Genomic DNA, 27073 nt, shown 5'->3' on the forward strand with positions numbered 1-27073 from the left:
GACTGGTGTGAGTGGCGATTATGGTGTCATGGAGTGGGATGGAGTGCGGGTCACCTTCGGAGATCAACCACTCTTTTTTTGCTTCATCTATGTAAAGCATGCAAGCAGCAGCTAAGATTACTTCAGAAGCAGGTGCACTCATTTTAAGCGGTTACACTGTCACTGCCCCTAGTCCCGGTCAACTGATGGTTGGAGGACAAGCCATCGGAGGCGGCGGTGGAAGTGGTATGGTGACGGTGGTTCAAGGGTCCAACGACGTCAATTCTTACAATGTGCCAGACACCAATGACCAAACATACTTGATTCATGCTGTAGGGGACATCTTTAGTTTATATTTGCCCTCATTCACTTCGCCCACCAGGCTGCAGTTTGTATTTGGAGTGTTTCAATCCGATGTAGAAATCGATTTCAATGGCAACATTTATGGTACTTTCAATACATCGAGCGGTCACGTGATTGCCAACGATCCGAATCAGCCAAACAACCAAGTCGCGTTGCATGGACTTTCGCCCGGAGAGACTGTAGACGTTGTTGCCGATGGCGCAGGCACCGTGTATGTATCGGGACAGGTCATCAATGGCACGGCTGTATTCAATTCGGTGGGTTAAGATGCGGAACGCACGATTTTGCTTGGTTGTGGCATGAATGTCACGACCTGGACAGCGTCAAATTTGTAACTGTGGCAGAATGCCACAGTTTCTGAATGTTCAAATTATCACGCGGGTTGAACCGTTGCGTCTGTTGGAACGCGCTTTGAGCATTCACATGTCAAAACGTAGGCGCACCTCAGCATGTAGGTTCTTCACCATCGTTCAAAAGTCTTCATCCAAGGTGAACACTTTGTGAACCTGCCATTGACCCACACCGGCTTTGGCGTATTCGCCCACCCGTTTCTCAAAGAAATTGGTCTTGCCCTGTAGACTAATCATCTCCATAAAGTCAAAGGGGTTTTCGCACCCGTAATGCTTGTTGCATCCCAGGTCCACCAGCAGGCGATCGGCAACAAACTCAATGTACTGTCTCATCAAATCCGCATTCATGCCAATCAATCGCACGGGCAACGCATCGGTCAAAAACTCTTGCTCAATTCCCACGGCCTCGACAATGATGGCCGTAACGGTTTCCGCCGACAGTTTGGACTGCAATTTGCTATACAGCAAGCACGCCGCGGTGCAGTGAAGACCTTCGTCTCTGGAAATGAGTTCGTTTGAAAAGGTCAGGCCCGGCATCAACCCTCGTTTCTTGAGCCAGAAGATTGCGGCAAAGGCCCCACTGAAGAAAATGCCTTCTACTGCAGCAAATGCGACCAATCTGGAGGCAAAGCTGGCTTCGCGGTCTTCAATCCATTTCAGGGCCCACTGTGCCTTTTTCTTGACGCACGGCAGCGTTTCGATGGCATCAAAAAGGAAGGACTTGCGCTCGGGGTCCTGGACATAGGTTTCAATGAGCAACGAGTACATTTCTGCATGAACGTTTTCCATGGCGATCTGGAAGGCGTAAAAGCATTTGGCCTCGGGAATGGCCACATCGTTGGAAAACCGATTGACCAAGTTCTCATTCACAATCCCATCGGAAGCGGCAAAAAAGGCCAGAACCGTCTCGATAAAAAGTCGTTCGTCGTCATGGAGTCGGTCCTTCCAATGCGGGAGGTCTCGGGCCAGGTCGACTTCTTCGGCGGTCCAGAAACTGGCTTCGGCCTTCTTGTACAGATTCCAGACATCGGTGTGGACGATGGGGAACAATGCGACCCTGTTCGGGTCGACGGTCAAGAGAGGTTCGGGCAACATGCTTTTGTTTAAAGCACTACAACTTTTATTTACCCTTAAACATCGTTACAACACCCACTCGTGACGTTCCACTTCTCGCAAGTCAGGTCTAAACTGTTTGTTTGGGTGTAGAAGGCGTACTAGAAGGTCTTGACAGTGGTCAGAAATGGGACATCGGGGACATTGAATGTCTCCTTGGATGGCTTGTGCTGCATTATCGAACGGGAGCTCGCCCGTCAACATGATATAGAGAATGCAGCCCAAGTTCCAGATCTCCAATTCAGGCCCATGATAACACTGTGACTGCAAGACTTCAGGAGAAGCATATTGGATGGTTCTGCAAAGGATGTTTTCGGTTGAATGGTTGAACCTTGACTTTGCATGGAAACGTACCCGCGGTAGTGGTTGAAGGGTTTGCCAACGAAAGCGGCGCTCCCAAAATCAATCACCTTGATGTGCAGGTTCTCATCGATGAGAATGTTTTCGTCCTTGAGGTCTCGGTGGACGATACCGCGGGTGTCCAGATGATGAACCACTTGCAAGAGTTGACGAAAGATGACTTTGGCCTCGTTTTCACAGATGCCACCGCGGGATTCAATAAATGCATATAAATCACGCCCGGAGGCCGTGGGGCAGGACCACATGCAACCATGTACGGTGGTGATCAAGTAGACACAAGCATCCAAGTCATCATTGAAGTAGTCGACGAATTCAATGATATTCGGATGACTGAGCTAGAAATGAAAACGCAGATGTCTGTCAACGAGCCAAGCAAGCACAGCAAAGTAAGCAAAACATGCAAAGCAAGCAAAACATGCAAAGCAAAGATCACTACAACCACCATGACCATCATCATCATCATCATCATCATCATCATCATCATCATCATCAAGACTTACATTCTTGATCATGAAGACTTCAAGCGGCACGACCCCCAAATCTGGGTCACGACTCCAATCGCAAATCTGTTTGCGATAAATGCACTTGATGGCCACCGTTTGGCGATCGGCATGACGTTGGCCGAGGTAGACTTGGCCAAAGCCTCCTTGTCCCAGTAACAGGCAGATTTGATAACGCAACAACAGCTGTGGATGCATCGTGTCTGTGGGTTGACTGATCTTCATTGTGCTCAGACAAACCTCAGCAAACCTTAGGTCATTGGACCCGTGGGTCCACAGAAAAAACCTATTTTTTGTCCCGCGGGACAACAAAATAACAGGGTTACACGATTTCCAAGCGACGTCTGGAAAAATCGGGCGTGATGGTGGGCGTGTTAAAAATGCTTACTGGGGTTTGCGGGTTGGGCGGCACGGCACGCAGGTCCAAAGAGTTGTATCTAGAAGGCAGACTCAAAGTGGGCAGACCTGCGGACCATTCGGTGACCAAGAAATTGCCATTTTGACTGGGGTCGGCCTCGCCGGCAAAACTGGCGACCTCGGGACTGATTCCTGGAATGAGGTCACTGGGTTGCAGACCGGTCTTGGAGAAGATTTGGTTGTAGTCCACATTGGCACACGCCGGCGAGCAATCCGAGGCAGCAGGCATACCGGCAGGTGCTGCTTGGAAGGGTGCGGCTTGAGTGTCAGCGGCAGGGTCCCAAGCCGGAGCGACAGAGGTGTTGGTAATCTGGGGAAGACTTGGAATGCCACCGATGGGTGTTTCCCCAGTCGGAGTGAAGCGACCGTAAGGGAATTTGTGGGGATCGCGCATGGGTTTCCAGTTGTCTCCAGAAGGACAAGCGGGATCGGCCAGTTTGTCGGTATCGTCCAGTGACTTGGGGCCATCGGTTTCCCAGCCCTCTTGAGAACTGGCTACGATGAGGTAGATGAGCCAAATGACAAAGAGAACGAGCAGGACCTGTAGAAACACGTTGTCGGAAAGAACTGGCATTCTCTATTTGGTTATTCTCAGATAAAAAAAAGTTGGGTTGACGCAGGCCAAGAGGTTTTTTCCGGATGGGTATGAAAGATGGAGAAAGAGGTCAATCAGCGGTTCATACGCATGTTGGAGATCACCGTTCCTGACTTTGAGTTGGACTGCCGGTACAAACGAAAGGAGCGGGTGTTTCAGCATTACCAGACCTTCTTGTTGTGGGCACATCTGCACTCGGAGGCCAAAATACTAGCGGTCAAAGCGTTGGAAGTCTTGACGAGTCTGGACGAAGGCAATGGGCTCAACTACATGCACCGAGCGTATGGAATGATGCCCCAGGCTCCGGAAGTGCTGAATAACTTGGGTTACCTCTACCACAAATTGCATCGGGATTATCCCAAGTCGATTGAGTATTATTCGCAATGTATAGCTCATCATCCACGGTTCTTGAATGCTTACTTGGGTTTGTCCAACGTGTATCACACCACACGACAGTTTGAACAGGAGGAAGAGTTGTTGCGCAATGGGTTGGACCATCTTCCGACCGAATCCAAGTTGTGGAATCAACTAGGAGTGAATCAAATCCAACATGTCAAGTATGGCGACTTTGACAAGCTCGACTATTACTTTCTCAAAGCCTTGTCGTACCCACCGGGCGATGCCGATACGGAGAGCAGCATATATCTCAACCAGGGCCATTTGATATCGGTGCAAGGCGATTATGCCAGCGCCATTCGGTTGTACATGAAAGCCATCCGCGATCCAGGGAAGGCGAGTTTTAGCCCCATCCCTCACCAGAACTTGCTACTAAACGTTCACTATGTCCGTGACTCGGAGACTGACTTGAAATCCGAAATCCAAAGCAAGTTTGGTGTGGAAATGGACCCGGGGTGGGTTTCGTTGCATGAGGCCTGTTTTCGCGCCATGTATCCGAATGCGCTGTATCCCAGTCCACGCACTCCGGTAAGCCTGAACGGCAAGATTCGCGTGGGTTATGTCTCGTCCGACTTTTACAGTCACGCGGTCTCCATGTTTGCCAAGGTGTTGTTGAGTCATGCGGATCATTCCCGGTTTGAAATCTTCATTTATTGCAACCGCGTTTACAATACCGACATCAATTCGCAGCTCCGATGTACGGGCTTCCGGTTGATTCAAGGCATTGACACCCAGACGGTGGTGTCACAGATACGCCAGGATGGTATCCACATCTTGGTGGATTTGAGTGGACATACGGCCGATAACCGTCTGGATGTCTTTGCACAACGACCTGCCCCGCGGTTGGTGAGTTTTCTCGGTTATCCAAACATCACGGGACTGGCTGGTGAAATCAGAATCACGGATGCCTACACTGAAGGTGTGGACCCCGTGGAGCAACCCACCCTTTTGGACTCCCGACGAATGTTGATGCCGGGATGTTTCCTTTGTTTCACCCCTCGTGAATCCCGTGCGGGACGAAATTACGATAAATACGACCCGGAGAAGCCCGTGTTTGGATGCTTTTGCAAGCTACCGAAAATCAATGTGGAAGTGGTGGAGGTATGGTCCAGATTGCTGCAACGAGTTCCGGGGGCGAAGCTGCGAGTCAAATCCCAGGTGTTTATGGACCCGCATCGCATCCGGCGGTTTAAAAAAATGTTTTTCCCCGAGGTTCGCGGGCAAATTGAATGCATAATAGGCACACTCGAATACTCTGAGCATCTGGACGCTTATGAGTCGATTGACATCCATTTGGACACGTGGCCCTACTCTGGAACGACCATCACCACCGAGGCGCTTTACATGAATGTTCCCGTAGTGACTCATTGCCCACCGGGATCTCAGCATGTTACGCGGGTCTCTGGCAGTATTCTAAATGCCTTGGGCTTGACCGCAGAGTGTGTGGCAGAAACCGCGGACGAGTACATTGAAAAAGCCATTTCACTCATCCCGCGGGCGAATAAAATGCAAGTGCGGGAGAAATGGAATGCCAGCGGGTTGCATCGACCGGAGGACTACATTTCACGATACGAAGCTACTCTGCAAGCACTGCTCAAGTAATCGACCACCACCCAGAAAACAACCACCAACAACAACAACTTAATCACCATCAATAATCACTACCACGTGATGGATCCCGCAGACAATGTCTTCAAGAAAATGCGCACACTGCGGGCCCAAATTCGGTCATTGCAGCGACTGCAAGGACTGAATCACCCTGACCCGACGGTGGCCGCCACGGTGTTGCAAGTGAGCCGACAAGACCTTATTGACGAGTTGCGGGAGCAAATCTATGTGCTGGAAGCGCAACTTCGTGCGTTTTGGTAAGTGCAATTAAAAACCAAGCGGAACAAACAAATGGAGACTGCGGGTGATAAATCCTTGATTATTGTAGCGAAGCAAGAATACACGCTCAAGCTCGTCCGGGTTCTTATGCCCGGTCTCTATGAAGGACTGAAGTTGCTGTGGACACGGGCCCGCCGGACAAACCCGCGGGCAGCCTATCTCGAGTTCCAGAATCTGTTGCGCCTGATTCCCAAGTGGAATTCGGATATCATTGATCACGAGTACCGCAGAATCCTGGATAAATCAGGGTGTAAATACTTTGAGAAATTAATTGAGGTTATCTTTGTGCTGTCGACGCAGATATTAGCCATCATTCACCGCGCGGAACGCAAACTGAAAATCCAAGTCCCGGATTCCAAGAAGTTTGTTCACGTCTGCTATCAAAACTGTGCGCGCAATCTATGGTCCAACACACGTTTGTTTGAGGACCGCTTGGAACACATTAATTATTCTGAGATTGAAGGCAATTATAACAAGGCGGTTAAACTCATCCACAGTTCTATTGAGGAAACGGTGCGAGAATTGGTGCCGATGGAAATTATATTTGATGATACGGCCGCGGACATCGCGGAACCCGCGGTCACGATGGCTGAAACCGATGCGCATCTCAAGGCAGACTTGGAAACCATGGAAATTCTTAATCCCGTTGAGTCGCAACCTACGGGGGATGTGCAGTTTGCATCGTACAAACCTGACCCCAAACCTGCGACCAAACCTGAGCCCGAACCCGAGCCCGAACGCGAGCCCGAGCCTGAACGCGAGCCTGAACGCGAGCCTGCGGCGACACCCGAACCGGAAACCAGCATCGTGGACATTTTGGAAGGCAGCACCTTGGAGGATGCCGAAGAATTGAAGGACATTGAAGAAGGACCACCGATAGTAGCCCGCGAACCAAGTCAGCAGCAGGTGTTGCCGCTGAGACCCATTTTAAAGAAGCAGATCGAGTTGTTTGACGATGCGGATTTCGAAACAGATCCAATGATATCATCAGCGAAAAGGTAAACGCGGGGGTGAACCCAATCATTTTTGGCCGCTAATGTAAACATGGACAAAAGTCAGTTGCTTCGATACGAAATCATCATCCCGGCGGTGCTTGTCTTGACGGCCATCACCTTGTTTGTTTTGAGTCGACAGGAGAAGACGTCCGTCTCCATGGGCTACTGCATCAAAGTGTCGATATTTGTGGCCTTGGTGTCGGCCAGTTTGATCTATCTCGCCAGCATGCCGGAAAACATGACCATCCAAACCATTTACCCACCTCCGATTTAACGCGTGTTGAAATAAATGTCAACAACACATGGAAGATACATTGATTTCCCAAATTTGCCGTAGGTTCCATTCTTCTGTTGATCAGGATGCTGAACGTTTGAGCACCACCATGTCTGAATCGTCCATGCTCGCTGACGCCGAATCACGACGCAGGTGTTGTTCATTGAAACGCCACAGGTCCGAGGAACCAAATCGAAAGGGGGCGTGATCCTCGGCCTTGTACCAAAAGACATTGTCTTCCATTTTATTCGAGTTGCTATTGTTGCAGACGACCAAACAGCGGTGATCCTGTGTGGCCATGTCCATGAGGCGATTGAAGAGAGCAAAGGTGGGGATGACGCCGGCATAATTTTCCCAGATCTTTTTGCGCTCGCGAAGGATGTTGTTCTTGAAGATGAAGGTGTAATCGATATTGTCTCGGAGGGAGGGTGGAATGCCGAGGACTTGTTGCATGGTTAAGATGAATAGCAGGGCGGTATGTCGACCATTCATGAAGATCTTGCGGATGGTCTCACTGTTCTTCCACTGCCTGTTTTCCGCAATGCAATCGTCCATAATCAAAGCAAAGTGGTCCTGCAGGCCCAGCTGGCCGGCCTTTTTGGCTTGGCGCTTTTCTAACGCGGTCATGAGATTGTCGAGGACGCGCATATTGAAGGTGTCGTGAATCATGACTTCGGGGAAGAATCTCTTGAAGAAGGGAGCAACCGATTCGGTGGGACTGATGACGGTGCCCATAGGTATCTTGCGAAAGACATAACAGAGATCCCGGACCAGCCAGCTCTTACCGGTGCATCGTTTGCCAATGATGACAACGACGGATTTGGGTTCCATTTTAGTGGGGTCGAATTTGTCTATGAAGACCTTGGATGAGGCCATAATATTGACTATGTCAAAGGAAAATTTGCACGACTGCGAATGTGGACAATGCAACCGCGGTGATGACCAGGGACCAATGAAAGAGAGTTTTGCGATGGCCGGTGCTGGTATATCCCACTCCAAACGGCCGGGGCGATCCGTGAGTGGTGAAGATGAGGCTCGGTTTCGCGTAACGGATGGTCAGTATCAAGGCGGAGCAAATCAGGAGTTCCAGAATCAGCTTGTTGTCCATGTATATCTTGAACCTTGAGGAAAAATGTTTGAACCCGATGAAAAACTTCTTCCTGGATGTAACATCAAACACGGTGGCAATGATCATTGACGGCGTGGACGATGCATTTGTGTATGCGGTCATTGCCGTAGTGATTGTGTGGATGTCGGTTTCGGTCTTGCGAGTTGGAGTGGCTCATGTGTTTGCGCTGGTGTTGATATTGGCCGTCACTTATGGGTTGTACTGGTATTCGCGGTCGGAAACGGATGACTTTAATCGCACGATGGAGGCCAAATTGCAGGCGTTGGGGACCCCGGATCATTTTTATATCTCGGTGGATCTCATCAACTTGTACTACTCCTTGTTGCCGTGGATGGACATCAACAGAGACGCGTTTGAGAATTCGGTGATGGCGAGCAACCATGTGTTGCAAATATACAGTGATGCCGAACAAGGTCTGAGCAACTGTGTGCAGAATTATCAGGTGGCACAGGAGCAAGCGGGTTTGGCGGTCAATTACATGCATTCGTTCGTCTATGTTTTGGACAACCCGGTCTTGGTGACACAATTGAAGCAAGTGCTGCGCAAGTTGCAAGAGATCCTGACGTATTATCTGGTGGAGATCCGTCGATCATGCAATCGAGAGGTGCAAAGCCAGGGCTTGACTAGCGACAACCCGTTGATTGAACCCACTCCCATCCGACCTTTTGACCGCGACATGCAAGCTTTTGACTATTACAACTTCTAAGAACCAAAGCAGCATGTGGTTGACCTGGGTGCTTTTGGCGGTGTTGCTGTGGGTATGGTTGTGTCGACGCCAGCACCCACGAAAGACCATGGACTTGGACGAAGTGATGTCCGATTTGGCAGCCTGTAGCGGCTACTTGGATTATCTACGTGCTATTGATCAAAGCCCTGTCATGACGATGTCTGAAAAGGCGCGGTATCGATTGCTGGACCAGTATTGCAAATTTAAAAACATAACGCTAAACTAAATGTCGTGTCCCATTCAGCCTCCAGCGTGTGTATTCAACATCCCCACTGGTTTCAAGAAGATTGAATGCCAAGAGCAAATATCCACCGAACCCGGCAAACTGGTGTTGGACAGCTCCGTGCTGCAGAAATGCAACGACGGCTTCAAATTTCAGCGCCCGTACTATGCCAGTCCCGCGGAGTTGATTGATGTGAATACTTTCTTTCGATATGGAGCCCGGCCTACGGGCGAACCGTGTTTGAATAATCGAAATGCCTGTCCACCGGGACTGCCGCGGTTTGTGACCGAGTCGTCGAAATCGATTGATTATTGTGGGACGACGTTGCAAGACCCAGAACAAACCAAGATTTCTCGCTTGCAGCGGGTTTACACTCCACCCTGGCGGGAGTCCAACCGCTGGTCGCAGCCGGGCACATCGGTGTTGGGCATGAACACTCGGACGGTGTTCAAAGATGCGTATGGCCAGTATTTCAAGGAGCATATCCTGTGCAAGAAATGAAGGGTGCCTTGCCCATTTTTTTCTGCACGTGAAAGTATCAGGGTATGTGGGGCCGCAAACACCATGGCGAGTTCAAGATTCGAGAGGAATGTTCCTTGAGTCAACGGGTGCGTCAATCAACGACCGTTTGCGAACGTTTTCCGGAACACATCCCGGTGGTGATGCGTTCCAAAGACGTGGTGTTGGAACGGTACAAATATTTGGTGCCACGTGAAATTTCGGTGAGTCAGTTTATGACGGTATTACGGAAGAGGATTAAACTTGATCCACGGAGGGGGATGTTTCTCTTGGTTGGTATTGAAAACACGGTGATGCCCGCAAGCAGTGCTAGTCTGAGTCGAATCTATAACGAGCACCGCGATGAGGATGGTTTCCTGTACATGACGATTGCGCTGGAGAATGCATTTGGCCAGTCCAGTTTATTTTAAAGTAGTAGTATAACGAGTATAACGAACGACGATGGGGTTTCAGCACTCAAAAGAGACACAAGAGTATGTGATTTTGGGCCATGCTGTCTATAAGGTGGTCAAGCTGCTGAATGAACTCAAGATGGCGCATTCCGCGGAAGTGTGTCGATGTCTGACCCAGAACTTGGACAAGACGGGACCGCTGCAAAAGATGTTGAATGGAGTGACCAAACAACCGAATGGCCCACCCTCCAATCCCGACGACCCTTGTAAATTGACGCCGGATCAGGCCGCTCAGACCCTCCAAGACCTGCAACAAGATGAGATTCAAAAGGCCATGGCCGCCGTGGGCAAGTTGCGGGACAAGCAGTATGCGAAATTCCGATTATACGAATCGCGGTTTGACCCTGATTTATTGGTGATGATGCGCAAGTTTGTGCTGCGCTACAAATCGCAACTGGTGCACTTGCACGAGCTCATTCGAAAGGGTATGCTGTACGAAGACCTGGCTTCTCAGTGGAACAGCTTTATTGAGGCGTTGCAAAATCCTATTTTCAGTGACCGCGAAGTGTGGAAGAATGTGGAGACGTTCCGGTGGCAATTCCGGATCATGTACAAGCTGCTGTTGACCCGCTTATTACATTTATGCTATTACCACCAGCCACAAGAGGTTTTCCAATCCGTGCAGCGCATCACCGACATGTGCACCGCGGTCTTGGTCTTGGAAGAATGTCAATGTCGCGTGGCCGATATTGGAGTTTATGAACGGGAGCTCTTTCTGACGGGCATGCTACACGAACCGTTGTATGTGTCCGCGGATCGTCAATTGTACCAACGAGTGACCGCCTACAATGCCATTGCCAAAACCCTTGGAGACGAAAGCTACGCGCCCGAACCCACGGAAGTCACTCTGTATGTGCAAGCACAAATCCCGGCTTTCCATTTACAGATCGCGGGATTGTGGGACGACCTGTTTAAACGAACGAACGTGGTGGTGGCGAAAAAAAATAATTGATCATACATAGGTAAAGGGATGTGGTGTGTGAGCAAATCAACCCGACCGGCTCTATTATTCATTTCATCTCAGTCTTCATGGTTGTTGCAGCGGGATCAACCGCGTCAAAAAGTGGATATGTGTTTCCGCGGGTATGATGGCTGGCTGTGTGGATTTGTGGACCTAGAGACGTGGACATTGAAGGACGTGATGATCCCTGGGTTGACGGTGATGCAACGGCACCAACACGCTAAGGACTTGATCCATCAATTCCTTACTACCCATTCTACCACTGATTCTACCACTCATTCTACATCTCCAACAACGACCCATCTCCATATCGAAGAGCCGGTGAACACGTCGGACCCCGTGGACCTGGACATTTTGGAGGACAGTGTGTCGCCATGCTTGATGACCTGTTTGTTGAAGATGCACCAACTGGAGCCACCCCGGGATGATAGGGTGACCCATAAACTGGAAAAGACTTCATTGCCGGAGGTGTACCGCATTGCGGGAGAGCCGCTTCCCGCATACATACCGGATTTGAAGACTGCGCGAGAACTGAGGGAATTGTTTGATGTCCACGACACGATGTATGTCTATATACCGTGTCTCTGGAACGCACACAAAAAGCGTTGGATTCCCATTCTATAAATAAAAACCTTATGGAGTCGCGACGATTTTGTTTTGAGCTGGACGATTTTGTCTATGCAAATCACTCTGGGACGGACAACTACTTATTGACCGCGGAAGCTTTAAATGCCATTTTGGGACCCGAATGGACCGCGGGCCCGATATCGACCGAACGATTGGCTACGTACCAAAAGGCCTTTGTGCACAAATCGTTTTTACTTCATGCCGACCCGGAACTCCCGTACACGCCGCGGGAATCGAATGAACGGTTGGAATATTTGGGCGACAGTATTCTAGGAGCGGTAGTGGGTCACTACCTGTTTGAACGGTTTCCAGACGAGCAGGAAGGTTTCCTGACCAAAATACGGGCGCGTCTGGTGCGTTCGAATATGTTGGCGGTGTTTGCAGGGGTGTTCGGGTTGAAGAAATACATTTTATTAAGCCCGCAAATGGAAGCCTTGCATTTAACGGGCGTCAGCAAAGGGCGGGACAATCCGAAACTGAGTGAGGACTGCTTTGAGGCGTTGATTGGGGCGATGATTTGCGATCTCGGGCCCGTTCGCGGGTTCGAGATGGCTTACCGGTTTATTGTGCGGGTCATTGAAACTAATGTGGATTTCACCGAATTGATTTCGACGAATGAAAACCATAAGGACACGTTGCAGCGCTTCTTCCAAAGCCGGCGGTGGGCCAATCCGGTGTATACCGACTTGCCCATGGAGTCGGTGGGGACCGCAGGAACCGCAGGAACCGCAGGAACCGCAGGAACCGCAGGAGCCACAGAACCTGCTGCAGGGGCTGGACCCAAAATGTTTTGTCGTGGGGTGGTGTTCCCGCGGTCCTTGTTAAAACAGCATTTCTCTCCCGCGGTGACACGACGGTTTGACTGTCGAGGCGAGAATGTGGTGATTGGACGTGGTATGTCGTTCAGGAAGACAGAGGCAGAGCAACTTGCTTCTTATCAAGCACTGCAGAATCTTGGAATAGACCCAAGTTTTTAATACATATTTCATGATCGCGGGCAAAGAAATGGTCGTGAAGGTCAAACAGGTGGAACTTGGGGATCCACACCAGCTCCGACATTTCACAGCAGGGTTTGATGTTGAATTTCCTGACCAGTTTCCGCCGTTCGAATTGGTCTTGAAAGGTCATCCAATGTTGCGGGGGGTCCAGGTCGTCCAACTTGATGAGGTAATAAAACAGAAACACCCGGAAGTTCATGATGCCGCGCTTGGTCTTTTTAGTGAAGTGATCCACAAAGGGGCCGAATTGCAGGATGCGATGCTTGATGCGATCGATTTCATGGCCGGAAATGAGACCCTTGGTTTCCTCTTCGAGCTCCCGCTTCAGCCCGTCGAGAAGCGTCTCTTTTTTCTTGACGGTTCCTCCAAGACAGGCGAGTTCGTCGAAATCGGTGCTGCGCCCGAAAAGCAGTTGACCGCGGTACTCGATAATGGCGCGGACATTATGCACGTCGTGCTTTTCGGAAAGGCCGCAGATTGAGCAGCACATTATGTCTACTTCTACTCCAGAATAAAAATTAAGCAGGATGGTCTTGTTCGTGGAAATGATCTTTTTGCCGCTTTTATGGGTCGCCCACACGGGTGGACAATGCATTTTAACGATCCCGGATGACCCGCTGACCGCGGTGGGTCTGGCCACTCCGTATGTGCTTTCCGGATGCAGCATGGTCCCTGATACCAGCACTTTTGCACAAGCCGCGGTCATCACTCCAAGCTTTGAGATTTTGGCCTACAATCCATTGGTCATTCAGTCTGGAACGGTGCCGTTGGAGACACCGGTCATACCCGAGATTCCATGCGGGTCTGTGGTAGCGATTTGGTTTGGAAGCAATGCGGCCAATGTGACTTTGGTGGACCGTCATCAAGGTCAGACCTTGCACCTTGCGCAGTGTGTGCAAGGGTTTGGTCAATTTGCCTACTGTCATGCAGCGCCGTTTTTCGAACGCGCCTTTTACGGCGGGCTGTGGGGACATTTGCAGGTTCCTGATCTGGGTGTCGGTTTAGACTCCCGACCGTGTCCAACCACGCGCGACTTTCGTTTGGTGGATCAAGACCAATCCGATAATTTGCCTACGACTTACCTGTTGGAAGGAAACCAAACGGCCCAGGACACGACTGCCAATCGAGCCAAACATCCCAACGCAACAATTCTCAACAATGGCTCGGACAATCTGCTTTTGGACGCCTTTGTTGCTCCGGCGTTGAATTGCAGTACTTGGAAGGTGACTGACTTGGCCGATCCCTGCGGACCGAAAATCAATGCCTTGCCTCTGAACGAAATCATGGCCGCGGTGCGACAAACCGATCCCGTCGCACTGGTGCCGTCGGGAGACCCCATGGTGTCTGCCGGCGGGCTGCCAAAATTGAATTTATACCGTGTGGGTGTGTTTCAGCCTCTGACCTTGTTGGCCAGCACCGGTGACTATTGCGGTCATCTGGTGAATACCGGACTGACTGGGTTGGTGACGGCGCAATCCTACTTGACGGCCTTTGTTAACAATCCCGGAGGTCCCGCGGTGCCGAATTTATACGAATTTCTCCTGGTGCGATGGCAGCAGAGTTATGAGAATCTCGGATGTGCCGGCTACCTCAATCTCACCAACCCGGTGACCATTGCTCCCGGTGGAAATATTAGTGTGGCGTTGCCCCTGCAGCAGACGCGTGTTTATTAGAGATAAGATAATACAGACAACAATACAGACTACATCCTTTTCAAGAGCGACGGTTGAACAGCGCAAGACAAAATCGATTTATTTACCACCGCGGGCCGTGATCTTACGTGATCTTACGCGCGATTTTATTAACCTTACCCTACCAAATGAGTCCCGGCACCGAACTGACTTGAGGGAGACCTCGCATGCGACGCATGTGATTGGTTAAGAGCAACAATTGACTGGACCAGTTGGAATCGTAATAAATGGTATAACCGTCGTTATGCGGAACTTCTGCACCTCCCGCGGTACCGTTTTGATGAGGATACATGTCCCAAAAGATAGTTCCCTTGACATTGGGCGTGGCTTCGATGGTATTAAACCAGTCCTGGCCAAACTGGCTGGAATATTCACCAATGATATAGGGTTTTCCTTTGGCCGCGGCACCACTGGCACCGCTGTTGAGACGGTGATAGTCTTCCCAGTAGAAATGACCTTGGAAGATGTCAAAGCCAGAAACGGCAAAGTCATTGGATGTGCCGGAACCCAGACATTCATCCGAACTGTCTAGAATGAGGTGATTGGCGTCGATGCTCTTGATAAAAGTGACCATGGACTGGAGCCACGACTGAGGCGGGATGGTGTTGGCATTGACATTGGAACGGAGGTTGCCGAGCTCGTTTCCGAGTTCGATGGCAAACAGAGCTGGGTCGTTCTTGATTTGCACACCTGTGTATTGATTGGTGTGGTTGAGCCATGTGGCCACATAGTTTTGAAAGGCGGCAATGACGGTGGAGTTGTAGAAGAAGTCGGGTGCGCTGAGGCCGTAATAATTGGTGAAGGCGGTCACGTCGCCCGGGACGTAGGTGAATTCTTGGGTCAAATCCGCAATCAGTTTAATACCGGTTTGGTTGGCCTTGTAGAAAATATAGTCAATAGCGGGCCAAGCGTTGTTGTTGATGGTCAAGTCACTGTTGATCAAGGCGTTGGAATAGTTTGAGCTCCAACCGAGGGAAAGGCAGCGGATGACGGTGGCTTGCATTTGCTGGGCGACATAGAACATTTCGTCCACTTGGGCATGAGGTGGGTAGCCGTATTGTTCGGTGAAGGCCATCCAATAGGCATTAAATCCCACTGGGACAAAGGGGCTGCCGTTGCACATGAACTGACTTCCGTTCCAAGTCACAAAGGGCACCGCGGGTGGCGCCGGTGGCGGTGGTGGTGGCGGCGGCGGGACTTGGTTGAGCGGCAAAAAGACGGTGGGCGAACACGCCGCGATCTTGATGAAACTGGTAAATCCGGATTTCTGGGAGACATCTCCGGCAATGCCGGGATTAAATCCCTTTTTGACATACCCGTAACCGTTGGACCAGCAGTAATCTAGGACGACGGCGTTGGGGTCGTTTTGCAGGTACGTCAATTGAGTGGAAATGTCCATGTTGGGTCCCAGAGTCTGGTAGCCAAAGCCGGAGGAATCGCCGAGCACGACGTTATCGATTTTGGCCCAATTGGGGTTCTTGTCTTGGTAAATGAGACTTCCGTCGATATAGGTGTTGAGCCAAGAGGGAGACATCTTACGAGCTCTACATCTAGGGCTAGAAAATAAATGACGACAGATTGGCGGTGAATGTGGTCTGGAGCCCGATGTAGAACGAAACAAAGTACAATCCCGCAATGGTATTTTGCAATTCGCGGGTTAGCGGGTGGGCCACCTTTAACAGGGTCCACGAGACCAGAATGTTGAAGCCAAGTTGCAAACACACATACGGCCATACACGGGCACCTAGGATGCCGCGGGACTGACACACTGCAACCGTCTTGTCAATCAGAATGCCCAGAAGCGCACCCACCATGGTCAAAACCACCACTTTGAAAGCAAACACCCGCAGTGAACTTGGGTCTTCCGTACCAAATTCCAGCCACTCTCCGGTCATTTGGTAATGGAACGGGAAAAATTATTTTCTGGCCATGGGAGTAGGTAGTGGAATGGACACCGAGGTGAACCACCTACTAGAACGTATAAGACAAATAGAGGAGCGAGTGAATAAAATTGAATCAGAATTCAACAGCGCCTTTAAGAACCGACAGGAGAGTTCCCGCAAGGAGATGAAGTCCGACATTGTGGACATTGAGACCCGGGTGAAACAGTTGGAAGAGCGGGTGCTGCGGGTGCAAAACAAGGTCAATGGATGGTGGCCATGGTGACGGTGCGTCCAAATGGAGGGTTTAGTAAAGCCCGACGGAAATAGGCAATATGTGGGTAACGGGTGACTTTTTCCAAAGCCTGTGTGATTGGGTGTTCACCACCCCTGAAACGGTTGCATTCCATCGGTCTGCCCCGCGGAGTCCGAAAATATGGTTTTATGGCACCACCGCGGTACCAGAGATAGCAGCTCGCAGTGTGTTGTTTGTATACACACATCATTTGGACTTGTTTGTGGACCAAGTGTTGCCGCAATTACAGTCACCTTTTGTGCTGGTGACTCATAATTCCGACCATGTCCCGGACGGGTATGCTAAACCCATTTTAGCGCACCGCGGTCTGGAACGATGGTTTGCCCAAAACGTCACCAGCATTTCGCACCCCAAGTTGGTGCCCATTCCCATTGGACTGGCCAATTCCATGTGGTACCACGGGCAATTGGACGTGTTTGAACAAGTGTTCAAGACGCCGGGGCCCGCGATGCCCGAAACAGAAGTCTATGTGAATTTTGAGGTGAAAACGCAGGCCGCGGTGCGTGAGCCCATCCGGGATGCTTTAATTCAAAATGGGTTCAAAATGCGGGATTCGCTACCGCAAGGGGAGTATTGGCAGGCCATCAAGTCCTCACGATTTGTTGTGTGTCCACCGGGAAATGGCCCGGATTGTCACCGCATTTGGGAAGCCTTGTATTTGGGAGCCATTCCGATTGTGCACATCAGCACACAGCATTTCGTGGACCTGAGTGATGTTCCCGCGGTGATGGTAAATGATTTTTCGCAAGTCACATCAGAACTTTTGGAGAGACAAACCTTTCCCATGGTGCTCCCGAAAAATACATTGTCGACATCCTACTGGAAGAGTCGCATCCGCGGACCCGACTCCAGCGACGTCACTTTTGTCTTGGTGCATCTCGGAGGAGCGGTGCCGACGTATGCGGTCGATTGTGTGAGGCAACTACGCCGATACCACCCACGGGAACGAGTCTATTTGATAGCAGAAACCAGCCCCATCGAGTTGCTGAAACTTGGAGTACAACACGTGGCTCCCTACACGACCGCGGCAACCAATAAATGTCATTCTGTGTTTGCCGGACAACCCAGTTTTTGTCGATGGACGGTGGAACGATTTCTGCATGTGGAAGCACTCATGTCGGATTACGGGTTGCGGGATGTAATCCATCTTGAAAATGATGTGTTACTGTTCCGGCGGCTCACTCCTGATTTGTTTGAACCATTTCAACTGACGGCACCCCGCGATACTAACATGCGGTGTGTTCCGGGACTCGTTTATGTTGCTTCAGCCGATATTGCCCGCGATTTCACAGAGTACATGCTGCAATGTGGCAAGAATTACGATGGTCTGATACCGCGGTTGAAGAACGATATGGAAATGGTGTCCGAGTTTATGCGGATGCGGCATCAGCCCAGTTTACCGGTGGTGCCTCCGTGGTATCCGGAATCATGTCGGGTGTCCAAACGCAAGAGTCGACCCATTCGCCCTGTGGACCTTTGCGAACAATTTTCATACTTCCAGGGCGTGTTTGATGCCGCGGCAGTGGGACAATATCTTTTTGGCACCGACCCGCGGTATCATTCGGACTTGGCGGGTTTCATCAACCCGGATGCCTTGTACAACGTGGGTGATTTTGAGATTCAATGGGTCAGCGATGTGTCCGGGTATGCGGTTCCCATGATGCGATACCATCATGATTTGCGATGGTTTCCGGTGTGGTCGTTGCACGTTCATTGCAAGGACCTCGCGCGTTGTGGTGGAGTAGAAAAATTCACAGTCAAGGAGTAAATGGATGATGATCTGTGGAAATATTTGCCGTTAAAGGACATTGATCGATATCTAGGGCAAGGGTCAACTTGTAAACCACGGGCGTCGTTGTTGAAAATCTGGTTTGATGAGGCATTGACCCTCAACCATGGGCTCACGCTCAACAAGCATACCATCATAGATACTTGTGCGTCTTGTGGGTTCTATCATCTGATGCTCTGGGTTTTAAAGCACACACCTCGATTAAAGCCCCGACAAAAGACGCTGTATTTTGCACTGTTGCACAATAAGCCGACGATAGTGGACCATCTCTTGAATGTGTACGACATGAGCATCACTCCCGAAACGCACCTTAAATTGGTGATGAATGCGTATGCGTTTGACTCTTCCGTTCGATTGTCGTACTTGAAAGGCGGTCGAATGTTCTTTGAGCAAATCAGGACGCGATGTCGTTTGCGGCTGTTTCGGAATATCTGGATGTTTGCCGTGTGCGACATCCATCGCGACTTTACGGCGGAAATGTGTGCGGTGACGGATCGACTGTCCTTGTTCAAAGACGGTACCGTGGTTCCCAATCAGTTGTGTCTGTCGCTGGCTTGTTTGCATCAGCAGACCGTGGTGCAAGATTATTTGATTTCAGAGTGCGGGATTCGGCCCACGACTAAGACACTGGGTCATTTTTTGGCCCTGAGCCGGTATGATTCGTTTTGTCAGATGGTGCCATTTGCCCAGAACCGGGAGTATGAATGGCACGTTGGTATATACGCGTCGGTCAAAGACTTGCCCTGTTTGGTGGAGGCTGGGGTGACTCTGACAGACCGGGTTTTCGATGCGGCTTTGGTGGCGTCGAATTTGGCTTTGGCCGAACATCTCTCCTTCAAGCTAGGTATCAAAGGGTCAGGGACGGTGGTTCCGTTCAGGTGCTCGAATCCTCTTACCGTCTTGGATCTCCTGGGCATGTCGGATCGCACGGTGACGCTGCTGGTGCGATCTGGGTACCAGTTTGATTGCTTTCACAGCATTATCCACAGCTTGTGTGAAATGCAATATTGGGCGAGTCTGCAGGCCTTGATAGAACGCGGGGATTGTGCCAGTGTGCAAAGCGTGATGTTTGGCCCGGGATTGTCTCATACGACCCGGCACAAATTAATGCTGAAACTGTTGCAACGCAACTAGTTTCTCTTCGGCGACGACATTGAAATGGGTGATATCTTCTGGGGTGATGACCATATCGTTCCACGAGGTCCAGAAAGGATAAAACAGGTGCAGCGGGTTGGACAGTTCAAACCAGTTCCACGGGGTTGACGGGGCACCCCAAACCCATGTGGGTGAATTTGGGGGCACAATAATGATTTTTTGCAGGGTCGCGGGATCCTTTTCCGCGGGAATGAATCGGACTTCAGGAAGTGTGACGGTCACTCCCGAGTCAATGTCTTGCACCACGACCTGTTTATATTGGAGATTCTGGCCGCTGTCGTCGACGCTGAGAACCTTGAATGCATACCGACCTTGGCCGAGTTGGTTGAGCGCGGTTTCGAGGGTGGCGATTTGATTGTACTGGTTGTAGGCGACTTGAAGACCAGAGTTGGAAATGGTTTGGAAAAAGGTAGTCAAGTCTTGCACTTTATGGCGCCACGAATCCGAAGCAATATCGGTGGGCAGGTAGGCATTGGAAGCGACAAAGTTGGCTCGAGTGCTGTAGAAGGGACGTAGCCAACACAGCAGGGCGAGGAAGAGCACCGCGATGATGATGGCGGTGAGCAACTCGTGGTGGTGGACCATATTACAGATGAACCACTAATATTTTTTTGTTGGGGTATGGCAGGCAGATGGATTCAAATGCATATTGGAAGTGCGTGGTGCTGAATCCCTTGTCACGGCAGGAGGACCATGTGTTTTACTGCATGTCGATCAAGGACATTGCGGACCAATTAAATGAATATTACGATACCGCGGAATATACGGTCTCCAAAATACAGTCGGTGGTGCGAAACCGGGCAAAGAACACGGGCAAATACATCCACATCACCAAATTGAAACCCACACGCGGACCCAAACCACATGGATCGAAGTCGGACTCCACCACCGAAGCGAAGGGACCGGAAGGTGAAGGTACATCTTAAAGACTCGGAATCTGTCTGGGTTGCCGACGTGACCATGCTTTATCATTCGAACTTGGTGAAGGACCTCTACCACGACCTCCCCAACACTCATCAAAGCGGCGAGCTCTTCTTGCAAGAAGTACCGCGGGACGTGTTTGAATGGTTTGTGCGGTACTTTGAAAAGCTGAATTACTATCCCGATGATACCGCGGTGGTCCCACTCAGGGAATTTCGAATGTACCGCCTCGTCTCTCGATATGACTGGGAACGGGAGTTCGTGAAGAGTGCAAGCACGGAATTTCTGCAACGTGCACGACACGTGGCAGATTACTTGGACATCCCGCGGTTGTATGACTTGCTGTTGAAGGAGTTCTCGAATCGGGTTCAAGGGCTCCCGGACACGATGTTGCCGCAATTATTTTAAACTTGCGCAATGGTAAAATGTATACGACGGTGGTGACGGCGGTGATTCTGTTGATAGCACTTGTATGTGGTGGGATAGCCATGGGTATGTTAACAATGAACAATTCCAGTTATAACGTGGTGGGCACTGTGAGCAGTTCGTTGGCGGTCATTTTCTTCTTCTACTTTATGATCCGTCTCGTCAATTGAAGGTTATGGCGCTTCTCGCTGGATCCTTGGAGGCTGCATTTGACTCGGACCTTCAACAAAGGTATCACATCGCGGCGTACATCAATGTGGCGGATGAAATCAATTTGTGCGACCGCGTGGGTGCCGACGGTTTTAAATTTGGACTACGAGATGATGATCCGACCGAGGATGTGACGCGGGTGCTTCCAGACGTCCTGCCTTTGATATGTCACTACACATCCCAAAACCGAAGCATAATGATTCATTGCTTGGAGGGGGTCAGTCGTAGTGTGGTTGTTTGTATGGCATTTCTGGTGTCGCATCACAATATGACAATAGCCATGGCATACGAGTTGGTGCGACAGCAACGCCCGCAAGCTCATGTTTATCCTCTATACCTGGAGCAATTGCACGCATGGGCAAAATGAACCGAATCGATTTATTTTCTTGAGTGGGAAGAAACTGGGGAAGAAACTATGCAAGGTCAGGGTTCGCGAATTCAGTTGATGGCTTATGGAGCCAGCGACTGGTGGTATATGTTGAATGACCATCATCGACTTCCTGGCAAGGGGCCCCTGGCGGCCAACGTTTCAAATTACAATTCGTGTTGGTATGTCGGTGACAGCTAAGAAAACTTCCAACGGGCTCCACAGTCATGGCAGTAGGCAAAGGTGGTGATGCCTTCATCACCGCGGCGGGTCTGTAATTGCGAATATTCGACCCGGCGGCCACGACAGCGACGACACTGCAGCACACCTTCCGGAAGTTTTTCAGATTTGGAAGGTGCTTGCGGTTCCGGCACCTTCCACAGTTCCGGGTAGAGTTCAGCGTGGCTCATGGACACTACGGTCGTCAGTCCGAGGGACTGGCATTTGTGGTAGAGATTGACAGCAGGTAGGCTAAAGTTGCACAACAGCATCCTGGCTTTCGACATGTACCTTTGTCGAAAGCGTTCATCGTAAGCACACATGGTGCAACCAAAGTAATCGATCGTCCAATTCCACACTGCGCGATCCACATTGCTGGAAAACTCGGGCGACAACCGACATTTCTCCACCATCAGTCGACGAAAATTAGATCGAATGGAATCCATGGTGGTTTGACGGAACGCACGCAACCTCGAATCATTTTTTACGGTGTGATGTGAAAGGTAGGAAGATGATTGTGAAGGTGTTTGACAAGAAAGACTTTGGAGACGATCGTGTTCTTCATACGTCGGTCGAAGCACTGGTAGCGCAGGAGCATGGTGAATCAGTGGCGTTTGTGTCGTCAGCCAACAGTTTGGGTTTCATGGACGGAGGGTCCGACTTGGGTTACATGAAAGCTATTCCTGGCATTCAGGAAATGGTGCAGCGCGGGATTCGACATCTTGGGTGCCAGACCCATTTGCAACGGCCTTATCTCCGCATAGGTGATGCCATGGGATTTTACGCGGGATCCTTCTATTTTGTCTCGTGTCCCACCATGTTTTTGCCGCAAAATGTTTCCAACACGGACAACCCGTATTATGCTTTGTCGGCTGGATTGTCTCTGTGTCAAAGGAGAGGTGTGGAGACAGTGTACTGTCCCATGATGTGTACCAATTGGGGTGGAATGTCCTTTGAACAAAGTTACGAGCTGATGTCTCGTGCGATCACGGCTCCAGACCGCCGGTTGACTGTTTTCAGCAATGATGAATACGACTATGCTGTTCGACCCCTATATGTGGTGAAGTGCATCACGGAAGCTCAACCCAAAGTGTACATGAATACGGAGTTTTATGTGGACTTACCCGGTATAAGCCTTGGAATCACCAAGCCGTGGGATTCGGTAATCGATGGATAAAGCTTCGATTTCTTGACTCCCGCAAACCCATTGATTGTTACGGTTAAAGTGGTGTGGATGCGGGCAACCTAGGATGGTTCCAGAATGACATCGTCCCGACGGGACACATTCGCACATGCCCGTAACCCACACGCGCTGACTTGGGTGTTGTTCTATTTCGAACCGCAATCCTTCAGGTAGATGCGACAACTTTAACCACTCTTGTTTCGATTTCAGTTCCGGGACATTTCTGAACAGTCCCGGATCCACGCAACATTTGTGATGGGCAGCAGAATCACAGACACAGAGACGGGGATCGTGAGGATGTTGCTGACATAAGCCGGAGATGCGAACAAAGGCCATCTTGTTGACGGTCAGCGACTTATTTACAGTCGCGTTCAAGCGCCGTATGGGGATTGATTCATGTATTCGTTCCATCCGGTAAGACTATCGTAGCAGTTCCAAGAGGCATCACAACAATGACCATCTCCATCGACTTGACCAATATAGGATTGTCCGGGAAACCCGTTAGGGCCTGAATTGCAATTACAGCTCCCGTCGGGATTGTGTCCAAAAATGCAATCCGGTCCATTGCTCTGATAGCGCTGGCCGTACGGTAAAGCTTGACCGGTGAAGGGGTGCACACATTTCTTTTGGTTGGCGTCAAAGACAAACCCGTTGCAGGGGTACCAATTTGAAATAAAAGTGCCGTCGGGCGCATAGGTGCCATAAACACTGCCTTGCATCGCATCGGTCAAATAGGCCGACCCGCATCCTACCACTTGACCATTAATGCAGACCGACGGCACAGTCTTGGAGTCACACATGCTTCCAGTTCCCCAGGCAAGTGTGACCCCTTGCAATTCACCCGTCAGTGCTTTGGTACGCTGAGCATTGGCACAGGATCCGCCAATACTGGGAAAGAACGACACCGTTGGTGCGGGAGCGGGAGCGGGTGGAGGAATGGGTGTTGCGGGAACTGGAATCGGTGCCGGAATCGGTGCCGGAATCGGTGCCGGAATCGGTGCCGGAATCGGTGCCGGAATCGGTGGTGCCGGAACCGGGACGGAAACCGGTGGAGTCGGTGAAGGTGCCGGCTTGGTGATTTGAACATCCAGCCAGTAGGCCAATCCCACATTGAAAAGACTGCACAACAAAATCATCCCCAGCAGTAATATCAGTGTGGCCGCGGTATTGTCAAATGGCATTTATTGAGTCCCGTAATTTTTGCCGACATGCATGGGCATCAAAGACATTCCATTCGGAACATCCCAGTGCCTTTTCAGTTAAGCCCACGGCACGTCGGAACAGCTGGGAGAGCCACCGCGGGTCTTGAAAAAGGATTTGATGGCGAGTCAATGCGGCATAGTCGGTGGACTTTAAAACATGATTTTCAAGAGCCACCAATATAATTTTCTGCGGGTCCAAGAATTCGGTGGGGGTGAGTTGCAAATGCTGCTTGGTGGAAATCCATTGACCGTGGATATCCCGCGTACCATCCGCGGTGCAAGGAAAATGGTAATAAACAAAAGGATGGGATTGCAGGACGTGCCACATGGCGAGTTTCCCCAGTTCAAAGTAGTCAAAGTGTCGTTGGCGTCGTAAACGGTCTTGGAGTTCGTGGAGAAGTGCGGTAATGAATTGACCCTGGGGTCGGGATGCCATAACCCAATTGGACGGCCGCGGAAACCCGGAGGTGGTGCAAATCGGGTCCGAACTGCCAAACCCGACGAAATCGTAGTCATTCAATTTGTCTAGGATGCATTGTGGGTCTTGCATTAACAAGGTGTCGGCGTCAAGATAGCAACCACCGTATTCGGCCAACAAGGCCACTCGTAGGTAATCCACTTGTTGACACATGGGGAGGTGGTCTAGGTGTGGAAAATCTTTCAACCAGTCTCGTAGGGTGGTGCGATTCAACAGCACCAATCGGTCCCGGAGTTTGGATTTCATAATGTCAAGGCAAAGTGCAATGTATCCGGGCTGCGAGCCCTCCCAATAGACCCAGAACTTCATATTGACTCCAGCCGTCGAAAATTTTTATCGGTGATCGAGTAAATGTTGTACTGGCTGGCGTTGCTGATGGTGATGTCCTCGTTAAGTGGTACGATTTATGCCATGACTTCAGCGGACACATATGCGGTGACGTCTGAAATAGACCAACGGGCGTATCGGGTGCGCAAGACGGGGAAAACCGACCAAGAGGCGGCCGACACCTTAGCTCGGTTGAATGACAGGAATACGGCCTTTATTCAATATATCATGGAGCAGCGTTCGCTGTATCCTGATTTCCAATATGCCATCGACCGTCTGTCGCAGCGGTATAGCCCGGAACGAATTCAAGAAGCGGTGGCGGAACCGGGCTCGACCAGTTACTCGTTGAACAAGGAAGAAATTCATTATTGTTTACGTACGCGGGATTCCGCGGAACAGGTGTATGATGTGAATTTACTCTTCTACGTGTCTCTTCATGAAATGGCGCATCTGGCCTGTGTGTCGGCGGGACATACCGAAGAATTTAAACGAATATTCCGCTTCTTCACAGCCCAGGCTATCAAGGCAGGGTTGTACAAGCACGTTGACTTTCGAGCGAGCCCGACCAATTACTGTGGGTTGAACTTGAGCCAATAAGCGTTCAGGTCGTGGAACATGATGTCCCTTTCGAGATACAAACGGACTAGATTCCATAGGGTCAAGACCGGTAGAGCATAGTATGCGATCATTCTTGCCTCAGGATCAGGGATTTTGTAGATGGGGTTGATGATGCGATACATGAAACTCTTGTCCATGGGGTAGGGCTTTCCCGTCCACCATTCTTGCACATGGGCTTCCAGCCAGGTCAGGAAACAGGTGTCATTGTTGAGTATCCAATGAACGGCAAGACTGAGACAGACCGTAAAGTGCAGCACTCGGATGGGCCAACTGACGGTCAATACGGGAACGAGCAAGACAAAGAGGATTAGAAGGATATGGATGGTGAAGACAAGACCACCCAAGACGTGTTCAAACATGAGCGATGGTAATCTTTACTAGGGCAAAGATTTGTTTAGCTGGTCAAAAACCAGCTCCCATTGTAGGCGACCCACGCAAAGGTCAACGGGGCAGTGCCGTTGGGATAGTAATCTTGACCGTTTGGCGAGGCTCCCTGGAAGGAAAGGGTTTGTTGAACTCCCGCCGTCAAGGTAATATGGATGAATTGACCGTCGCTGACGGGAGTGGGGAAGATGAGCGTGAGCGTCGAATTGGAATATTCGTTGTTGATAAGGTAGTAAGTGTTTCCATCGGGTGGGTTGAGGGTATAGGAAAAGTCTTGAGTGCTGCAGTCGACCCAAATAATGGTTGGGCTGTTTCCAATGGGGGCACCTCCTACCGATAATTGACCAGCTCCAGTTGTGGTCAAAGCCTGTCCATTGAGGATCAAACCTCCCACGGAATAGGTGAGTTGACTATTGGCTTCCATGTGTTACTACCATTACTGCAAGAAAATTTCAAGACAATGTTATTCTCCCCCTCGGAATGGCGCGCCGGCGATCAAAGGTTCGTAAGCCACCCATTGGACTTGGTGCCGTGTATTCTCGTATTGCGGGAGAGCATCCTGATGCTGATTCTCATCCTCATCCATATCAGGAGCTGTCTTCTCGTCTCTGACATCCTCCAACTCGTACACCAAGAACTCTCGAATCCTGGACAAGTTTTTGAGACACACCACCCCTTGTTGAGCCAGTGCTTCGTTGAACTTGATGTGGATTCGATCGATTTCCGAATCAGAGAGACGCCGCAAATGGTAAGGAAGACGGATTGACCCCTTCGTAACGTTGTGGCGCAGGTGGTGTAACATTTGATGGTCCAAGAGTTGAGAGATGCGGTGATACGCTTTAGCGCGATAAGATTCGCGCTCCTTCTTGACGAGGGAAAGAATACTGTGTTGTTGACCCATGCTTTACCGGGATGGAGTCAGAAAAAGTGCGGCGTGCGTTTGTGCGTTGTGTTTCGTCAATTCAACGAATCAAATGGAGGTTGTACGAGACACAGTGCATCGAAAATTAACTTCAACGTCAAATAAACCCAACCAACCAGT

The 27073-nt window shown here is 50.4% G+C and overlaps 4 protein-coding genes across 4 annotated transcripts; 2 read left to right on the plus strand and 2 right to left on the minus strand.

Moving 5' to 3' along the window:
* Positions 1–812: 812 nt before the first annotated feature.
* On the minus strand, positions 813–3656 carry SmJEL517_g06122 (ribonucleoside-diphosphate reductase; the record flags this gene model as incomplete). Its single annotated transcript, XM_031172048.1, has 5 exons — positions 813–1749; positions 1846–2103; positions 2160–2500; positions 2666–2851; positions 3054–3656. The coding sequence occupies 5 exons, from the start codon at positions 3654–3656 to the stop codon at positions 813–815; spliced, it is 2325 nt and encodes a 774-aa protein (XP_031021976.1).
* Positions 3657–10042: 6386 nt separating this feature from the next.
* On the plus strand, positions 10043–10237 carry SmJEL517_g06123 (uncharacterized protein; the record flags this gene model as incomplete). Its single annotated transcript, XM_031172049.1, has 1 exon — positions 10043–10237. One exon carries the CDS (start codon positions 10043–10045, stop codon positions 10235–10237), a length of 195 nt encoding a protein of 64 aa, XP_031021977.1.
* A 3155-nt stretch (positions 10238–13392) lies between these two features.
* SmJEL517_g06124 (uncharacterized protein) lies at positions 13393–14538 on the plus strand (the record flags this gene model as incomplete). Its single annotated transcript, XM_031172050.1, has 1 exon — positions 13393–14538. One exon carries the CDS (start codon positions 13393–13395, stop codon positions 14536–14538), a length of 1146 nt encoding a protein of 381 aa, XP_031021974.1.
* A 139-nt stretch (positions 14539–14677) lies between these two features.
* On the minus strand, positions 14678–16090 carry SmJEL517_g06125 (uncharacterized protein; the record flags this gene model as incomplete). Its single annotated transcript, XM_031172051.1, has 1 exon — positions 14678–16090. One exon carries the CDS (start codon positions 16088–16090, stop codon positions 14678–14680), a length of 1413 nt encoding a protein of 470 aa, XP_031021975.1.
* Between the last annotated feature and the right edge of the window lie 10983 nt (positions 16091–27073).

The sequence above is a fragment of the Synchytrium microbalum genome (genome assembly GCF_006535985.1).
Source record: "Synchytrium microbalum strain JEL517 chromosome Unknown SmJEL517_scf0078, whole genome shotgun sequence".
NCBI lineage: Eukaryota > Fungi > Chytridiomycota > Chytridiomycetes > Synchytriales > Synchytriaceae > Synchytrium > Synchytrium microbalum.